The following is a 12846-nucleotide window of genomic DNA, read 5'->3' as shown; positions in this document are numbered from 1 at the left end:
TATTAACTATGGCTGTGTACTACCCATAGTATATCCTGTAACCCAAGACTAGAATATCCCGTATCTCCCATAGTATGGTTTCACAAAATGTTATTATTTTTTGGAGATTCTTTATTATGTGCACTGAATTTTTCCCCTTCGCTTAATGTTTGTTGATTTTAAACCACTAAGTGTCTCTTCAACTATTCTGAATTAAAGCACTCAACCTGAAAAACTAAAAAGTTTGACACTACTAACACCCCCGACCCTAAGAATCCTTATCGTAATCACTGCTTTCCTTTGTATTACTGAGGGTGTCACTGTCCGACCTCTTAGCTTTTGTTGCACTCTTGATTTTTGTAACCCTTCATTTCCCAAGACAGACACTACATAATGATTTACAAGTTGCAAGTAAACCACTCTTATTCAGGATAACAGACTTCTGCCAGTTTAGGTCTCCTAAAGTCACTTTATTGCTTTGTCGCATATTGCATGGCGCGCTAACAAAACGGGGTTCCCCCGTGACCCCAGTCTACCCATCTTGAGAGGAATAAACCCAGCAATCCTTTGATGTACTAGGAGCGAGAGCTCTACACTTCCTAGTCCAGCCGTTAGACCGCACAATGCTCGCTCCCCGTCTGTATTCCTCTATAGCTCGCGGTCTGGCCAATATGAGTCACTGGGAAATCCCCCTTTTTTTTTTTTTTTTTTTGCTAAAAACAATTTTGCCAAATAGTAAAAGTATAGAAAGACATCTGTGGACCTGGAGACGGTTCCTCTTTATGAGCATAACACAGGCTTAGAGCCAAGAGAACACCCATCCGTCAGACTGTTTCACTGGCTCGGAGTGTAAATGCTGGATAGGGGTTTTGTGGTCAGCATGTGAAGCATTGTATAAAGAATGTCACCGAAACAAAGGAGAAGGTTAGGGAGAGTTTTAAGTTTGTCCCTATGGATGTTAACCAGATAATGTCACTGCAGTTCTGTAGAGCAGATTATGGAATTCCAGATGTAGAGACCTGTTACAGGTGGATACTGTAAGTAAGGTAGATGGCGTTGGGCTTCCTAGAGCAGGTGAACCTGTAAATGGGTGCTGCTATGTTCTTATTTTTGTATTAAGGTTTAAATTGGAGTCCTGGGTTTCCCGTTCCACACGGAGCGTGAAGGACAGCGCAGGTGTCTAATGTACCTTTATAGGGGTTTGTCAGAGGAATTAAGATATTGGCAGGCCATTTATGGTGGTTTTATTTATGTCAGACTGCGCTGCGCTCGGGATCAGGTTGTCGTACTGCGCCGGGCTCGGTATCGGGGCCCGTCGGACTGCGCCGGGCTCGGTATCGAGCCAGCTTATCCTATAGATCATAGCTGTGCAGATCGCAGGAGGCCTGCCTGGGAGAGTGCAGGATAACATTGGCTCTCACACGCCAGTGACAGGTCCTCTTAATCTCAACATAGACATAAACAAAATACATTTATTGTACACATTTAGCATATTTTACTAATAACTTTTCAAGTATAAATAATTTTTACTTCATGATCCCCGACTCCATTTTGCTTACACTACTTCAAAGCTATATTTTTATATCCCATGGTCAGTACTTGATCCTTTACTCCAGCACTTAGATTTGAGGCAAAATAAAGTGTTGTCAAGCTAATGGTCCAGCCATATAGTAAATCTATCACTAGATCTCTGTAATATTGGCTGGCTTCTATATCTAGGTTTTCTACAATGTAATAAGACAGTGGCTGTCTTATAGGCCCTGCTCCTGTGAGACCAGCGTCTCCTCCGATCTGCTGAGGAAGATGGCCGCTTGTAGAATATTCGGAGCAGCTTTTTTAAAGTGCATTCATTACCTACACACAGTGAATGCCGCCATTTTATAGGTTTAAGCAGATCACAGCCTGCTAATACTCCAAGAATCGATAGGTGCCTCAGTGATGTCGCTGGCTCCTGGTGGACGGACAGGCTGCTTTCTCAAAATGGCGGCACCCACAGGTGTCCTTTAAGGTGCTACGTAGAACTGTAACACTTTACATGACTGATACCAACGGCAATAGAGACTGGCGTATATATGTCTGTCAGACAGTTTGTATGTGACTGTGATTATTTTGGGAACTTTTGATCCACCCAGCACTGAATATCTTGATCTACCACGATGTCTGACGTCATTCTACCTATAGGTGCTGCTACCCTACACCTTGTCCCCCTTGTCTTTCCATATGGGGTGGGCAGTTCCATACATCGTTGAGATTAGATACCCCTCCATGCTGTGCTTCCTGGAAGTGGCAGCAAGGGGGCGCTCTTGTGGGACACTGCTGGGTCTGAACATTTTTTATTGTTTGTAAGCTGTCTGATGAACAGGTTTCCTGTACAGTGTCTACAACCTGTCTGTTTAAGGCTACTCTATGAATAAACTTTGAGATGACCTTGAAAACATCAAAGCTGGTCTTTCTTGTGTTATTTCTCATGTCTCAACACTGAAGTCATCGCTCTGTGTCCAGTAGATTGAACTCGGGCGTCCTGTGGCTTCCAAACTTCTGTGTAAGTCCCTGTATTTCCTGACTGACTGACTGGCAGGGAGTACATGGACTGAGAAGTACCATAGCTGCATGTGAAGGCTCTCTCTACCTTTGCAGCAAACCATAGACATCACCACTCTCTCCCACTGCACCCCACACTGACATCTAGTGGCAGACAAACAGAATGCAGTTCAAATCTTTTTAGCAGTTACCTGTGTTGGATTGTGTAAGCCAAAACTCGTTTCCAGCTAGTTTTTCTGTTTGAACACTTCTGAAATAAATCCCATTGTAATATACATTAAATATATGTAGTGCCCTGTGTATGTTATGCGCTGTATCCTCCTGCATAAACACTGTTTATTGTGATCTGTTTTTGATAACTTTCTGATACTTGTCCATCTCTAGTTAAGCCTGGATCACACATAAGCTGGAGTGGTTTACTATGGTAGAACTAGGACGAATTTATACATTAATCGTCACAATCACACACTTTGCAAATCAGTCACGCAGTGATTTGGTTAAATTCAGGCGCAGATTATACAGCTGTCATCTCATAACACATCTCTTCTTTATTACAGACAGTATTTCTGCAAGTTCATCCCTGGCCTGATACTATTCTAATCAGCCAGTGGTCACAGCTACTAATCCATATACAACCAAGTGTGAAAAAGTAATTACACCTGATATGTATACGGGGATATTAACCATAATGATTGTACTTTTAAAAAAAAAAAAGGAGTAAGTCTCCCAATTACACATTCATACACATGTTGTGGTTTTGATGTGTTTCAATACTGCAAATGCTACTATTAGGCTGTCAAATAATCTGGCAGCTACTGGAGCCCTAACATGAATGTTGTTGTATTGACTGCCTAGCTCCTGTGTACGTGTAATTGTGGAATACAGCTGGTACAGCTCAGGTGAAATATACAACATTTAGTTCTGAATGTCCCACGCTGCAGTTTAGTACACTTTAATGCACATTGTTATTCCATAGTAAGTCCTACAGCAATAAGCAAACATTTCTGAACCGACTTTTACGTTAATATACATACACCCTTTTACAGATCTGTGTTTTATTTGATGTAGAATTAACAAAATATAAATGCCTTGGCTTTCGGGCAATTCAGTTTGCTGTACCGATTAGCATATTTATGCATTAGAACAGGATATATGAACGCTATGAATTAAACATAGAAACCTAGATGATGATTTACTAAAAAGGGGTCACTTAGTCAATGTTTGCTCCAAAGCCCAATCAGGTTTTTCTGTTTGTTTTGGGTTTTTTTTAACTAATTTTTTTGGATGTCGACAAACTGGGGTAAGGTCTCCTGTATATATCCTACCATGTCTTCAGCTTCCATCAGCTTGAAGAGAATTAAGCCATGTATTTGGATAGACTGTCTCCATCTTTGGTGTTTTAGAATTTTTTTTGTTTTGTTTTTTAAGACCTGGGGGCATAACTGAAAGGGCTATAGGGCAGGGGTGAGCAAAATAATGCCAGTCAGTGAGGTCTAAGAGCCCTCGGGATCTTTTGAGGATCCACGGAAGATGTGCATCTGTTGACATCAATAACAATGACTTTACATTAGGCTCCCATCAGTATTGTACTTGGGAGCATTGGCTGCTTGGCCCCTGGGATCTGTCCAGCCATTGTATAGGCCCACATAAGAAGCCATTTTTTATTCAGATATGTTCCAGTATACACACGTCTCATGTCGCATTGCCTGGCTCTCTGTGGTATATTTTAGTAGGGTACTGAATTTGTAAAGTCTCAGTAACATAAGTGTAATATACTTTCACATAGGGAGTTCCTTCTATACAGTAATATTAACATATCTTGAGTCCTGATTGTTAACTAGTATGTGTTTGAGTCTAAATTTATCGCATAAACCTCCTGAGGACAATCGTATATCATTGGTATTCTAAAGTGGAACAATTACCTTTCATATCCTGATCGTCTGATTCTGAGTTTGATGTAATTTATGCTCAAAAAAAGTCTCCCATAAAAATATTGTATTTTCGCCCATTGTCTGTGGCTTCAATATTTGATTTGATAGCGAGAAACAAATTGGCTATTAGGTGTGATATATTACAGCACATGTAATATCCCTCACATACGAATGAAAGTAGAAAAATAAAATACTCCTACAAAGTCCTATAATATATGAATGAAGAATGCACCTATCAGCTTCAGAGATGAATTCCCAATCAGCCAATCGGAAGCAGCTAGCCAGTGCTGACCATTCTCATCATCATCGTGCATCTACACCTGCGCTATTAGGAACATTTCAAAGGGGAAAAAATGCAGGTAGCCCACTAAGGGACCGGGCCAGCCGGCCCTGGAAGTGCTTCACTTTCTGGTTAGATGATGGGAAGGAGAGGGGGGAGGGGAGCGGAAGGGACCATTGAAGACCTCTCTTCCCTGTTCGCTTCTACAGAAATGTCTTTACCCTGATATAGAAGGAAAACAGGTTTTATTTTCCCATTTTCTGTCCAGCATGTAACTTAAATTAAGAGGCAGGTGTTGGTTTGTTCCTCCACACACAACGAGGTTATACTTCCTGAATATTAGATCATACCGCGTATGGCTGCTGCTGTGTGGAGGACGGGTACAGTAACAGTTCTGTATTATCATTCATAAGGGGCCACAAAGGGTTCGCAGCAGCGCACAATGGGAGTATGTTATAATTCCTTACGGTGTGAGTGTAGTCAGCGCAGTATGAGACGTTTATAGCAGCTGTAAGTGTCTGTGGGATATAACTGCACTTACATATTTGTGATCACAATATATATTTGCATTCTTCTCACTGTATACATAGTGATTTGCTTGTAGAAGATAATTATTTACCTAAAAATGTAAATTCACTAGTCCTTATTCTGTATTCGATTGTAGCTTTCTATTACTGTGACTGCTTCTGAGCATCACGTATACATGTCCTGCTCTGTCTCTCCTATACATCCTGTCTCTATATCCTGAGCATCACGTATATATATATATTCTGCTCTGTATCTCCTATACATCCTGTCTCTATATCCTGAGCATCACGTATATATGTCCTGCTCTGTCTCTCCTATACATCCTGTCTCTATATCCTGAGCATCACGTATATATGTCCTGCTCTGTCTCCCCTATACATCCTGTCTCTATATCCTGAGCATCACGTATACATGTCCTGCTCTGTCTCTATATCCTCAGCATCGCGTATACATGTCCTGCTCTGTCTCTATAACCTGAGCATCGCGTATACATGTCCTGCTCTGTCTCTATAACCTGAGCATCACGTATACATGTCCTGCTCTGTCTCTATATCCTCAGCATCGCGTATACATGTCCTGCTCTGTCTCTATAACCTGAGCATCGCGTATACATGTCCTGCACTGTCTCTATAACCTGAGCATCACGTATACATGTCCTGCTCTGTCTCTATATCCTCAGCATCGCGTATACATGTCCTGCTCTGTCTCTATATCCTCAGCATCGCGTATACATGTCCTGCTCTGTCTCTCCTATACATCCTGTCTCTATATCCTGAGCATCACGTATATATATATATATATATATATATATATATATATATATTCTGCTCTGTATCTCCTATACCTCCTGTCTCTATATCCTGAGCATCGCGTATATATGTCCTGCTCTGTCTCTCCTATACATCCTGTCTCTCCATCCTGAGCATCACGTATATATATTCTGCTCTGTATCTCCTATACCTCCTGTCTCTATATCCTGAGTATCGCGTATATATGTCCTGCTCTGTCTCTCCTATACATCCTGTCTCTCCATCCTGAGCATCACGTATATATATTCTGCTCTGTATCTCCTATACCTCCTGTCTCTATATCCTGAGCATCGCGTATATATGTCCTGCTCTGTCTCTCCTATACATCCTGTCTCTATATCCTGAGCATCACGTACACATGTCCTGCTCTGTCTCCTATACCTCCTGTCTCTATATCCTGAGCATCACGTACACATGTCCTGCTCTGTCTCCTATACCTCCTGTCTCTATATCCTGAGCATCGCTTATATATGTCCTGCTCTGTCTCTCCTATACATCCTGTCTCTATATCCTGAGCATCACGTATACATATCCTGCTCTGTCTCTCCTATACGTCCTGTCTCTATATCCTGAGCATCACGTATACATATCCTGCTCTGTCTCTCCTATAGATCCTGTCTCTATATCCTGAGCATCACGTACACATGTCCTGCTCTGTCTCCTATACCTCCTGTCTCTATATCCTGAGCATCACGTACACATGTCCTGCTCTGTCTCCTATACCTCCTGTCTCTATATCCTGAGCATCACGTACACATGTCCTGCTCTGTCTCCTATACCTCCTGTCTCTATATCCTGAGCATCGCTTATATATGTCCTGCTCTGTCTCTCCTATACATCCTGTCTCTATATCCTGAGCATCACGTATACATAGCCTGCTCTGTCTCTCCTATACATCCTGTCTCTATATCCTGAGCATCACGTACACATGTCCTGCTCTGTCTCCTATACCTCCTGTCTCTATATCCTGATTATCACGTATATATGTCCTGCTCTGACTCTCCTATACATCCTGTCTCTATATCCTGAGCATCACGTATACATATCCTGCTCTGTCTCTCCTATACATCCTGTCTCTATATCCTGAGCATCACGTATACATGTCCTGCTCTGTCTCTCCTATACATCCTGTCTCTATATCCTGAGCATCACGTATACATGTCCTGCTCTGTCTCTCCTATATGTCCTGTCTCTATATCCTGAGCATCACGTATACATGTCCTGCTCTGTCTCTCCTATACGTCCTGTCTCTATATCCTGATTATCACGTATATATGTCCTGCTCTGTCTCTCCTATACATCCTGTCTCTATATCCTGAGCATCACGTATACATATCCTGCTCTGTCTCTCCTATACGTCCTGTCTCTATATCCTGAGCATCACGTATACATATCCTGCTCTGTCTCTCCTATAGATCCTGTCTCTATATCCTGAGCATCACGTACACATGTCCTGCTCTGTCTCCTATACCTCCTGTCTCTATATCCTGAGCATCACGTACACATGTCCTGCTCTGTCTCCTATACCTCCTGTCTCTATATCCTGAGCATCACGTACACATGTCCTGCTCTGTCTCCTATACCTCCTGTCTCTATATCCTGAGCATCGCTTATATATGTCCTGCTCTGTCTCTCCTATACATCCTGTCTCTATATCCTGAGCATCACGTATACATAGCCTGCTCTGTCTCTCCTATACATCCTGTCTCTATATCCTGAGCATCACGTACACATGTCCTGCTCTGTCTCCTATACCTCCTGTCTCTATATCCTGATTATCACGTATATATGTCCTGCTCTGACTCTCCTATACATCCTGTCTCTATATCCTGAGCATCACGTATACATATCCTGCTCTGTCTCTCCTATACATCCTGTCTCTATATCCTGAGCATCACGTATACATGTCCTGCTCTGTCTCTCCTATACATCCTGTCTCTATATCCTGAGCATCACGTATACATGTCCTGCTCTGTCTCTCCTATACATCCTGTCTCTATATCCTGAGCATCACGTATACATGTCCTGCTCTGTCTCTCCTATATGTCCTGTCTCTATATCCTGAGCATCACGTATACATGTCCTGCTCTGTCTCTCCTATACATCCTGTCTCTCCTATACGTCCTGTCTCTATATTCTGAGCATCACGTATATATGTCCTCTGTCTCTCCTATACATCTTGTCTGTATATCCTGAGCATCACGTATATATATCCTGCTCTGTCTCTCCTATACGTGCTGTCTCTCCATCCTGAGCATCACGTATACATGTCCTGCTCTGTCTCTCCTATACATCCTGTCTCTATATCCTCAGCATCACGTATACATGTCCTGCTCTGTCTCTCATACCTCCTGTCTCTATATCCTGAGCATCACATATACATGTCCTGCTCTGTCTCTCCTATACGTCCTGTCTCTCCTATGCGTCCTGTCTCTCCTATGCGTCCTGTCTCTCCTATGCGTCCTGTCTCTCCTATGCGTCCTGTCTCTCCATCCTGAGCATTGCGTATACGTTTTCTTTCCTGTCTCTCCTATACGTCCTGTCTCTCCATCCTCAGGATTATGAGAGCAAGCTGCTGGCACTTCAGAAACAAGTAGAGACCCGGTCACTGAACGCTGAGACCACTGAGGAGGAGGATGAAGAGGAAGAGGAGGGTAAGAGAAGACGCTGCTTGTGTATCCCAGGAGCCTCCTATGTCTTCACATAAAGCCTCATGGCCCTGGCTTTGTATGTAATGTCTAGACTTAAGCACACACTTCAGATGTATATTGTTCTCCTTTATATAGAGCTATTACTCAGCACTTTACATAGAATGTTATAATCATTCACATCACTTCCTCCCCCGACCTCTCGATCTCTCTGCAAATACTCGTCCGTTTCATCAGAAACGAATTAACCCACCAGTATGTCTGAAGTGTGGGAGGAAACCCACGCAAACACGGGGAGAACATACAAACGTCATATTTTAAGCAGTGTCTATACATTAATTTCCACCACAGACTTGTTCCTGGGTACCCGTAGAATTGAATGAAGTCTACTTCTGAATGCCTTATACATTATTTCATATGTTGTTATAATATTAATTAACCGCTGACACCTGTTCCCGTTATATTGAGGGTACATATACACGTGATACCACTGAGAATAGGGCAACATGTAGACGCCGCACGACAATGACCAGCAGACCTTACGGGCTCCTCGTCCTCTATTCCGACAGCCGTTGTGTGATCAGCGGACTCTATCTGCACCTTGGGTTATATACATTTCATTAACTAACACCCCAACACTTATATTTATATATCACCTTTCACCAATGATACGACATCGGGTATAGGATTAGCTCATCCTCTCTCCACTGACAGATTGCAGTAGAACAGCTGTGATATCACTTATTCCTGCTGCATTTGAGGCCGAATACGCCGTAGCAGCACTGGTGGGAGCAGATACCGACCTTATAAATCACGTTATTTTTGTTTTCCAAGGATCAGAACATCTATTAGTCTTCATATTAACATTATAATTTAGGAATGGTGCCAGCCTGCTAGGCATTAGGAGTGTCTACGTGCTCTTGTCTGTGTTATTGAATCCCATGTCCGCTATGTTAGTACGTATAGTACAATACCCTTTGCCTTGGTGTCTGGTTGAGTGTTATGATGTGGGCCCTTATCTTCTCGCAGTGCCTTGGACACAGCACGAGTTTGAGCTGGCGCAGTGGGCGTTCAAGAAGTGGAAGCATCATCAGTTCACGTCATTGCGGGATCTACTGTGGGGAAACGCCGTGTACCTGAAGGAGGCCAACGCCATCAGCGTGGAGCTGAAGAAAAAGGTCAGGAGCTTCTATGGTCGTCTATAATAAGTTCCGCTATCTCGTCACCTGCTTTGTCCGCAGGACGGGATCATCCGTTGAATCCTGAGGTCTTCCGAAACCCAGCAACATTCAGTTTGTCTAGTTCACAATAATACATTGGTTTATACTTGTTTCTATGGGCTTCCTTTAGGCTGCAACCCAAGGAGAGATGGTCAAACACTATCCAGCTGAACTTCATTGTTTCACTAATTAATACATATTATTGTTTGCTCTCAATGACATTCCTTAAAAAGAGGTCATCAAAGGGCTAATGGAGAAAGCTGGAATGTGGGCGATATAACAAAGGCTGGGCCGATATTCTTCCTCTACACTGGGGAAATAGCTTTGGGTTCAGATCTGTAATCTTGTAACGAGTCTGCTGCCTTCCTCCTGAGATTAGGTCTTGTAACGAGCATATCTCAGAGGCAAACGCAGGATTTGTAGAGGGGGGGTTCCACACCACGCCCCCCAGTGGGCGTGACCAGCATGCATGGGGGCGTGGCTATAATTTTAGAGAGTGCTTGGCTGCTCTCCAACTCTTCCTATCCCCATAATATACATGGGCAATGCTGCGTGCACTATTACCCTTTTCAAGCAGAGCAGTGTGAAGCGGGGGCAGGGTCCAGACACCTCAATTATACAGTGCCCTAGGCTTGGAGGGGGTTTCCTGGAACTAGGAACCCCCCCCCCCTCTGTTTGCCTATGCATCTCGTACATTTCTTGTTACCAAGAAGTATTAAGTTACAGATGAAAAAAACATTTCCGGTTCCACATTATCCAGGTGCGTGTGGCAGGTGGATAAAGTGATTTAGGAGTGTCTTTGTAGTTGGCGAGATGGGTACTTTGAATACGCTGCATCCCAGGAAATGGGACCAGCATTGTGTGATAAATAAAAGCTCATTAATGATATTGTGTTCGTCTGTAGGTGCAGTTTCAGTTTGCGCTCCTGACCGACACCTTGTACTCTCCTCTCCCTCCGGAACTGCTTCCTCCTGACGCAGAGAAAATCCCTGAGGATCAGCCTTTCCCTCGCACTGTGGTGGCTGTGGAGGTGCAGGACCTGAAGAATGGAGCCACACATTACTGGTCGCTGGAGAAACTCAGGCAAGTCCCTGCCGCTCTGCCCCCTACGGGCAGACCTGGGATCTGCTGATTTCTGTATCGGCATATAGGTTGCCCACAGCAGGATTGCTGGTCACTGGGGGAGATACGCAGCCGCCACCGTCTCTAAATACAGTTTTATTTCCTCGCACAGACTGCGCTTGGAGCAGATGCGGGAGATGTACGACCGAGCGGGAGAAATGGCCTCCAATGTCCAGGATGACCCCGACTCCGGGATCAACGGCGGTGACCCATTCTACGATCGTTTCCATTGGTTCAAGCTGGTTGGCAGGTAGGTTCAGTTTCTCTTTAATAGTAAATATTAAAATATCACAACCTAATTTATGTGTAAAGTTATGACACGGTGCCTGTAATTCATGTGATAATAGCTGTGATATATGTTTACATGTAAAAGGGAAGATTTGCACCCTTGTTTTGTCAGTGATCTCGTTGTTCCATGTTACACTTCTGAATTTATACCTTCTAACCAACCATTGGTATTTGATATTTGCTGTGTCTTTGTACTACAGACGCCAACATATTCATAATCTCCTATATACCAGTGAAATGGCAGCAAATCCACCTTTTTTCAATACGTTTCTGAATCCGCAGCATTTGCAGTACCCTCCTTCCAGTAATCAGGAAGTCCCTGCAAAATAAATATATATACATTAAGCTACGTCTCCATCCCCTGCTGTGATCCGCAGCAACCAATCAATATTTGCTTTGAGCAGTCTAATAAGATATACATTTATGAAAGCTAATACCGGATTGGTAGCTCTGGGTTACAATATAATTGTACTATAAAAAGTCGATGTAACTCTGTTTTGCGGAAGTGGGTGTTAGGGCATTTTAATATTTATGTTCTTAAGATATATTAGGATTTACACGGAAACAATTGTGCAAATGTCTTTTGTTTCGGATGTGAATGATTAGTAATGATACATAGTAACGGTTCAGTCTCACTAAGCCCAGAGCATTAATGCTCAGAGGAATAGTGCAAAAGACATTAAATCAATGAATGTATACACTGGCTGCGGGATCTTGTTCTTCAATGTTTGTGGTGTTTGTCTTTATTATCTGGTATATTTACTGTAAGGATTTATAGGCTTATCCACCCAGAACTGAAAATTCGGTTTTAAGCGTTGTCCTTTAAGTCATACATAACCACAGAATATTACTTACCTGGGGTCTGACGTGTCGGACAATCTGTCAGATCCTCCGATGTCTGTCATCTTCCGGCTATGTACCCCTACAGAACACAGCGGGTGCATCCATCACAATAAAACTTTAATGTATAGAGATTAGACGGATAAGTAAAGCCTTTCACATAACATTATCAGGCTTTTCTGGCCAGGCTCAGATAATTGCCCCCGTTAACGTCATCTTTGTACTGGATGACATGGGTTTCCTGTCTCGTACAGTCCTTGGCAGTATCTCCTTGTTGTCTGGGTTATTAGATAGATATATATATATATATATATCTGTCTGTGGGTGTTTGTGACAGTAGTTCTGTTTTGTCTGTTTACTGGTAGCGCTGTAGGTGATACTGAGTAAATATTGTCAAATTAGCCACATGTGGAGGCGATGTCTGGTCAGTGAAGTTTGGACGTTAACTGCAATGATTTAGGGTAGTGTTGTACTGGCGCTTTATGTGCTCAATGAATCTCCTCCCCGCTTATATCCTGCTTCTTGCTGCTTTCACATAGCTTATCCACAGTACTGCGAAGTACGAGGCATTTACACTGTCCGCAGATATACCCCAGGTCCGTGGCGGAGGTTTTACACAGAGTATAAAGTGCTTGTGTGTCACTACCGTAAAAACAATTG

General features: G+C 43.0%; 1 protein-coding gene across 1 annotated transcript in view; it reads left to right on the top strand.

Moving 5' to 3' along the window:
* Window positions 1–12846, top strand: part of KIF1B (kinesin family member 1B) — a 102281-nt gene that overhangs the window by 67470 nt on the left and 21965 nt on the right. The window contains 4 exon segments of the mRNA XM_075190257.1: window positions 8626–8722; window positions 9746–9894; window positions 10841–11019; window positions 11171–11308. Coding sequence (XP_075046358.1) covers window positions 8626–8722; window positions 9746–9894; window positions 10841–11019; window positions 11171–11308 — 563 coding nt within the window.

The sequence above is a fragment of the Mixophyes fleayi genome, chromosome 11 (genome assembly GCF_038048845.1).
Source record: "Mixophyes fleayi isolate aMixFle1 chromosome 11, aMixFle1.hap1, whole genome shotgun sequence".
Taxonomy (NCBI): domain Eukaryota; kingdom Metazoa; phylum Chordata; class Amphibia; order Anura; family Limnodynastidae; genus Mixophyes; species Mixophyes fleayi.
Note: the sequence above shows the minus strand (reverse complement) of the source record. Positions and strands in the feature narration are given on the sequence as shown.